Source organism: Schistosoma mansoni, assembly GCF_000237925.1.
Source record: "Schistosoma mansoni, WGS project CABG00000000 data, chromosome 4 unplaced supercontig 0032, strain Puerto Rico, whole genome shotgun sequence".
In the NCBI taxonomy this organism is placed as follows: Eukaryota; Metazoa; Platyhelminthes; class Trematoda; order Strigeidida; family Schistosomatidae; genus Schistosoma; species Schistosoma mansoni.
In genome coordinates this window covers 918118-926435 of record NW_017386017.1, presented here as the reverse complement: position 1 = coordinate 926435, position 8318 = coordinate 918118, and the positions used below count along the sequence as shown (strand labels likewise).

At 36.0% G+C, this 8318-nt stretch overlaps 1 protein-coding gene across 1 annotated transcript in view; it reads left to right on the top strand.

Moving 5' to 3' along the window:
• Positions 1-711: 711 nt before the first annotated feature.
• Positions 712-8318, top strand: part of Smp_149000 (protein phosphatase 2C, putative) — a 28828-nt gene continuing 21221 nt past the window's right edge. The window contains exons 1-3 of the mRNA XM_018791130.1: positions 712-806; positions 5995-6288; positions 6337-6419. Coding sequence (XP_018645648.1) covers positions 6110-6288; positions 6337-6419 — 262 coding nt within the window. The 5' untranslated portion in view covers positions 712-806; positions 5995-6109. The remainder of the gene's footprint in view (positions 807-5994; positions 6289-6336; positions 6420-8318) is intronic.

The following is an 8318-nucleotide window of genomic DNA, read 5'->3' as shown; positions in this document are numbered from 1 at the left end:
TGTTGATGAAAAACCACTGACCAATGGTAATATTGGTAATTCCCTCAAAATTAAGGGAGGGTTTTCAATACGAAATGACGACAGCCATATTGCCAGAATGTCAATTATCCGCACAGATGAATGAAATTTGCGCTAAAATCCAAAACTAAGCTAAATCTGATCGTTTTATCTAAAAATCATAGACCTAAAAACAATAGTCAACATCGGTGAAACGAAGCTTTATCGACGACAATTAAACAAGGCTAAATTGACCTTATAAATGTCAAGACGGATGATATCAGTTATATTTTTGACGGTATAATGAACTGAGTTATAAAAATAGAACAAAACTGTATTCTCTTGTTGAAAAGGTCTAGTTAGTAAACGGATGTCAATAATCTTACCAATCATGTGGTTGGTAAGATTCTAGACGTTTCGGTGCACTTTCGCATTATTCCTCCCTTATTTTCCAATGCCTTTTCCCATTTATTGGTTGTTTGGGCTGTACAGTACTAGATAATAACATCAAGGAAAGCCATTGATTTCAAGAAGTTTGGGAGGGATTCCCCCTGATGAGAAACACCAGAACAGCATAACAACATTTTAAAGGGAAATGACTATCACGGTGATTACAAAATCATTGACCAAATATCTTTATAATATAAGTATAATAGTATTCCTTGAAACGGTTTTTGTGACTCTAGCATTCCGTCACAATACAAAGCGACTTACGCGTTTTACCAAAATGTGACTGAGATATGAGATTTTCTCTTCAAATCAAACAATAATATTACAAGACCAGAGATCTCAACAACAACTTTAGAAAGTCAAGGTCAACGCGTACCTTGAATAACCGCTATATTCGGTTTCAATTTCCAGTATTCATAGTTTTCAGTTATAGGAAGAGTGAATGAATAAACCTGTGTTAACCCTTGCAGTTTGTTTTCCAGTGAAGATCCAGCTTCTCCTTGGAAATGTTTAATAACGGGGCTGATAACACTAATCCGAGTAGGGCGTTCCAGTTATTGGCCACTGTGAGAAAATTAGAACCCTACTCTGAGTTTATTAGATATCGGTTTTTGAACCTTCTTGCTATAACCTCAAAGATTGCCAGCGCTGGAGGGAGCAAAAAGATAGGACATATTATCACCCAAATCGCAGTCGAAGTTAGGGAATTCCAGTATAGGGTCACCTCGTGTTATACGGTACGACAAGTGGAAAAGGTTTAGGCATTTGAAGCACTCGTCGTATGAGAGTTTGGAACAAACCTCCACTAATTTTGTTACCACATGCTAAACACGCTCAAGTGATTTGGTATCCTTAATTAGTCATCGACTAGCTGCTTGTATACCCTACTCTATGTGGGGTCTTACACAGGTGGTATATAAAATTCGAAATATCTCGTCGAAGCATTTTGTAGTGTTACTATGTTAATCCCACGAAACCTATTTAAGCTTATGGACAGGCCAACTTATCCATTCTTCTTGAATCACGTTTTGACCTTGTTAATTATTCGCTTATCAACCTTGACTGTTTTTATGTGTGTTCATTTTCTAACTTACTCATCACGTGTCCGTAACTTACTTTTGTTGGACTATAAACATTGATTAATGCTTGATTAAATGAAGTTGGCTCACACGTATTCTCCACTGCGCGTCATTTCGCCTCGCTCTCTTTGGTTCCTTCGCTTGGTTCCTCTGATTGTCTGTCCAGATTGTAGGGTCACTGAATATCGAACAGATCATTGATCCCTGTCAAAGTCAAGGATAGTCTACGCGCATCAATCAATAAAATATATGCCATGGACTGACACACGCGGCAGTGGTTGCTCTTTCACTTCTGCATCTTCGTGTTTGTACCTTAACTAATATATTCTTGTAATAACGTCCTTTGTGTTGTACAGTCTCCATAGCGTCCATGATCCTTTGATGCGTCGATGGTTCAATCCACGTAAGGGCTGGTCGCGAGGTGTGACTTCAGCGTTAGTTGGTTCGTCACCATTCTCGTCTAACTCTAGTAGGCCCCTCCAATCATTTCGACATAGAACATCAACGTTGATGTTCTACAAGATCAATGAGTGTACAAAATATACGTATTCAAAACCTCATTCTCGTATTCAACTTATTTAATTCCGTCATACACTAACGTGGTTGAAGTCGATAATGTAATATGAGGATTGATGATGTGTATTTCTCAATAGCAATCAGAAACGGTCCAAATGGAGTCAGACTACAGGTCACAATAAGGCGGTGAGCCCTCTAACAACGAACCTAATGCAGCGAAATACGTCGATGATCAACTTTCTTATTGTTTCCCAGATTCTGACGTCATCCGGAAACGATGATTTCGGCAACTCGAGCAGTCGCGGAGATTCATTGATGTAGAGAAAGAAAAGCTTTTTAAAATAACTTGATTCTTCCGTCCTGAACTTTTTCAATTCAGTGAAATCTATTCAACTGCATGAATTATATTAAGGTATTTTTATTATATTCGTTGAATTCGAATTTGACTCACTTCGGAACCATCGCTTTTTGGTATAGAACACTATTCCTAGGTTTTTGAAAACCGCTTCACGTCCAACATATTACTTGGTACATATTCCTAATATTTAAACACTTGCTGTTCCTAATAAGTCTTAAAAGTCCATCTCCGTTACATTGAGTGTGCCTTTGGTGATAGGATTGTTAAAGAAGGCCTTATCTCAATGGCAGTTAGATTTACTTATTTATTGCCACTCAACCATTTTTTCCAGTACTTCATTTGACACTACTACACAAAATTTACCATTCATTGTCGATTTTTTTATTTAACCAAATGAGGTATGTTACTTCGATTTCTCCAGGCCAAATCTATTTGTATTTCTGCCAGTGTTAAGTCAGTCCGTCAGCTACAACGTAGGACCAGGCACATATATGCATCGGTCCAAGTTGCCATACCTCGTTAGCACAACAAGATGAACACTGGATTCATAGAAGTAACTAATTTAGTGGTGGTGGTAGTATATAAAGAAAGGTTGTATATAAGGATATAGTACAGGAAGGAAGAGAGATATGAAGCAATTTTAATCTCAAGGTTTAAGGGAAGATAAAGAGTGTATACACCTACGCCATTGTGATCGATTCTCAGCCATGTCACCCACAGTCTCCAACCATTGGTTACGATAGTCACGCGGACCCCAACCAGGTAGTCTGCATCTGCCAACATGGCTCAGGCTAGAAGTTAGTGACTTCAAGCACTGATACCATGTTTTGATTTGGCCGCCCCTAACTCTTCCAATCATTCCCAATACTAGTCATCATAGAGCGTCGTGGTAATCGGTGTTCAGGCATACGTAACACGTGGCCCAACCATCTCACTGCTCTTCAACCGGCCTGTCTGGCATGGTAGGACCTTGAGGAACGATTGTTCCAGCCAGTATAGCTCGATTGATTCATCACGATAGGCAAGCCCGACCGCCACGTCAAGGTAGCAGCAATGGTCGGGCCAGTGTTAAGGATGGAAGGCTAAGTGATCTGTGCTAATTCATACGACTTGCTCTGCTATGAAGATCCAATCTTTCTCCGAACCAATCAATCGGTGTCGATACTACATGATATAGCAGAAAAGTTTTATAATTGGCCGCTCTACGGTGAAAAGAATTCCATAAAGGAACGAATTGGTTACGGATTTTAAAACATTTTTGGTACGTTTGATGGAATATGTTCTATCTCGGTATTATGACATTTATCCTTGCTATTTTAGTAATAAACCCGATACCACGTTATGATGTAACTAAATGATCTATAAGATCTTATGTGGAATTCTACACTGACTCATCCAATGTGTCGATCGGGAACATAACATATATTACTTCCAAAGAACACATCTGAGCCGAGAAGAGAGTGATTTTTTGATACAATAAGCGGAGGCTTATGTGACCGCACCTGCTTGACTAAGCCCTGCAATTTCGATTAATTGTTCCCACGTTCACAATTACCGACCTCCACGTGTTATACGTTGGATGTCAATCTTCTCAGTAATTGTATGTTTAGCTTCGAAAATCGTGTGGTTAGGATCCAATGCCACTACATGTTCTCCTAGATGATCAGTACTAGACAGAAAAAGGTATGGGATGTATTATCACCGAAATCATTATCAGTAGGCTGATATACTAGGCTAATATACTGGAATTCCCTAACTTCGACTGCGATTTGGGTGATAATATGTCCTATCTTTTTGCTCCCTCCAGCGCTGGCAATCTTTGAGGTTATAGCAAGAAGGTTCAAAAACCGATATCTAATAAACTCAGAGTAGGGTTCTAATTTTCTCACAGTGGCCAATAACTGGAACGCCCTACTCGGATTAGTGTTATCAGCCCCGTTATTAAACATTTCCAAGGAGAAGCTGGATCTTCACTGGAAAACAAACTGCAAGGGTTAACACAGGTTTATTCATTCACTCTTCCTATAACTGAAAACTATGAATACTGGAAATTGAAACCGAATATAGCGGTTATTCAAGGTACGCGTTGACCTTGACTTTCTAAAGTTGTTGTTGAGATCTCTGGTCTTGTAATATTATTGTTTGATTTGAAGAGAAAATCTCATATCTCAGTCACATTTTGGTAAAACGCGTAAGTCGCTTTGTATTGTGACGGAATGCTAGAGTCACAAAAACCGTTTCAAGGAATACTATTATACTTATATTATAAAGATATTTGGTCAATGATTTTGTAATCACCGTGATAGTCATTTCCCTTTAAAATGTTGTTATGCTGTTCTGGTGTTTCTCATCAGGGGGAATCCCTCCCAAACTTCTTGAAATCAATGGCTTTCCTTGATGTTATTATCTAGTACTGTACAGCCCAAACAACCAATAAATGGGAAAAGGCATTAGAAAATAAGGGAGGAATAATGCGAAAGTGCACCGAAACGTCTAGAATCTTACCAACCACATGATTGGTAAGATTATTGACATCCGTTTACTAACTAGACCTTTTCAACAAGAGAATACAGTTTTGTTCTATTTTTATAACTCAGTTCATTATACCGTCAAAATTATAACTGACATCACCTATTCTAATTTTCTTGAACGTACGCACTCACATCAAGGTTTCCAAGTGTGGTTATGTATATCGGCTCATACGGCGATATTGTGTTAAACAAATGTACTGGTCTATATTTTTCAAGGACTAGCACTTCTTACAAATGTATGTAGCAATGCAGATGACATGTTGATAGAAGTGAGTTTCATCTGGCTCTATCTGATTATCTTGAACGCGAAAACTTCTATTGACATATAGTATAGTAGTAATAGTCTTATGCTAGCAAAGTGCAGGATTTCCAACGTTTTGGATATCGACGGGACAGTCTTTAGATTGTTTTATTCTCTCCAAATGTTCAAGATTACTTTGGAATTGATTTAATAGTCAGTCAACTAATATGGATATGGTCTCTTGGTCGCGGTGATCACTGAACTTATTTTTGAAGTTTTAACAAATCCCGACAGATCAGTGACAAACCATATCTCAAGACGAATACGAAAGAGCTTCATTTGTAAGCAATCGTTGTTACGAAGGTAGAAAGCAATCGGATTAGCTCACTACGAATTCAACTGTGGTCATGAGCTTCCGTTTACTCATTATTTCAACAAACCAAAGACAAAGGAGAACTTAACATAAATTGTCAAAAAAACACGTTTTCTGATATTGAATGAGGACAAATTTATGTTTTCTTTTGTCAGTGGCTATTTCTTGACGCGGTAAGTTTCCAACCCAACGTTTCCAGTTTGTTTATTACTTACCTATTATCAAGTGTATGTTAAGTTAGAACTCACCCCCACCAACCATTTACGAAACCAAATTAGTGTATCATTAGTCCATAGGCGTTGCTCAAATTCTGATACATAAACCTCCATATATGATTAATATTTTGCAATTCTTTTAAGGGTATAAATCTGTCCACGTTGTATAAGCAAATTAATTTCACTAGCGTTCACTTAACATTAGTGATAAGTTCGTCTTTATTCTCTATATAGATCCTTCTTGTTGTTCGGGAATCGTTTTGCATTTTTTCATCTGTATACAACGCACCATAATTATTCTTGGATAAAACAGTCAAGTTAACTTTTTAACTTGAAAAAGCACGACTTAATGGACGATCTTCAAAAGGCTGTTATCCTTATGGCAACAAAATTGTCTGTACATAACTCAAAGCCACTATGTAATGCAGAAGTTGTCACTGTTCGTTGTCGTCATGTTGTGAAACACATTCCTAAACGGTATGTTATGGCATATATCTTATCATTAGCACAAAAGCAATGCTTAAATCTGTAAGTTTCTTTTTTCAATTGGGTTTTCTTACTAGTACCGACTTTTAGTGAGAAGGAAAGTTTTTCGTTTCTGAGCTATGTTCCAGAAGTATGGATAAACCTTGTGGATGTTATTAGATCTATAAATTCCGGTAAGTTATACGATATTTGTCCACGTTTTAATGGTTTTTTAAAAGTTAATTAATTTGGAAATTTTCACAGATTAAAGGATCACTGATAGATATACTTAAATATCAAACCTTGCCTTATTCTTGTCAAGCAATAAAATTTTCAACATCGATTTCTTATTTCGACAAAAGCCTGTTTGAAGTGTTAATTTCCTTAACAATGACTGTAAAACATGCTTTTCTTAAGTTAATTTGTTCACATTTGTATCCGGAGTTTTATTATCCCACAATGTTCACCACCATATGCTTCCTTCGTTTTTATACTTATTTAACTTCTGCTCACTAATAAACAGATAGATGTTACTCTTTACACATCATCGACTACTTGGAAGACACCATTCTCATTGTAAAGCCTCAAAGTTTTAAGTTCACTATCCAAAAAGGGGTTAAACATAGAGACTGGCAAAAAATCCGAAAATAAAATAACCGCTTTTTCACATTTTAGTTTCTATAAATTGTTGCCAAAACAGCTTCCAAATAAATCAAACTTTACTATCAAGTAAACACTGATGTTAATAGATTGGGTACTTGTCCTTTATATCTTAAATTTTAAAGCTTCTATAGTAGATTAAATGTGATTATTAATGTAACTTTCAGAAGAAATTATTGTCATTATACTACTATTGCAGATTAGATTCATGCTTTCCACAGACTTAGAATTAGATTATCATCTTTTATTTATTTACCACACCATATTTAACCTCACGCACAAAGGCACACACTACTTTCAGATATAGTGTTCATTATAGCATTCTTTTTGCATTGTCTAGATAAGCAAACTGCATAGTTCTTTTGCGTTTTAAGTTTGTTTTAATAATGAAGTAGAAAAAAATTGAAAAGAGGCCATTTGTTTAAACTCTATAACTAGTCATGCATTTATCATTTGTGAACAATAAAGGAAATGGATAGAACATATTGATCATTTGTTCTTTTAAAGAAGTGGCTTATACTGAGTTGTAAAACGTCAAAAAATTTAGTTTTCTCACTGGGATATTACAAATATTCATTTGTTTTTTTATTAATTTTGATCATATTTACTTGTTCTTAGAAGTCAACAGCGCTATGCATTAATGAATTTTTGTCTTTCCTATTTCACGCCTAAATTAAAGTGTTTCTACTGTGCTTTATTCGTAAAAATTACTTTGTTCATATGAAGTGCACCATTAACCGTCATAATTATATCTTATTGGCGTTGGATTGTATTTTTAGCTTGGTGTTCAACAGAACATACTTGTTGCAATCTTAGGGTTCCTATTTTAAAATACTCTTGACTGATAGATCGTTATTTTCACCGTTCTGAATTCACTTGAGTTTATTTTTGAAATTGTTTACTGGTAAACGAACATTTTCTCAGGTAAGTGCTCGTAATCGGTACTCCGTGTTAATTGCCTGATTCCGACCATTCTTTAGTAAAATTATAGCTAGCTTTTATGCGTAGATTTTTTCTTTCTAAGCGGTCGGTATGTATTGATGACCATGTTTCGATCATCAGTCCACACACCTCCATATGTAGTTGTATCTACAATGAAATAATAACGTCTTAAGTTCGTTTATTATTTATCTATTCCTATTAAATCAAAAATAATAAGACAACCACTTTTCATTTTATTTGAAGGTGTTCTTTTCTAATAACCCTCTCATAATTTCTTTCTCGTTTCCATTCACTCACCATTAAAAAAATAATCAAACTTTAACGGTAATGCTTTATACACGTTCGTTCAGACAGGTTAATATTGAAAATCGAATCCAGTGGAGCTTATAAGCTCAAGTTTCTAATGTTAAATCACATCAATAAGAATAATAATTGGAAAAAGGTATAATAGGAATTACACTGGAAGAAGGTAAAGAATGACCCATTCAGAA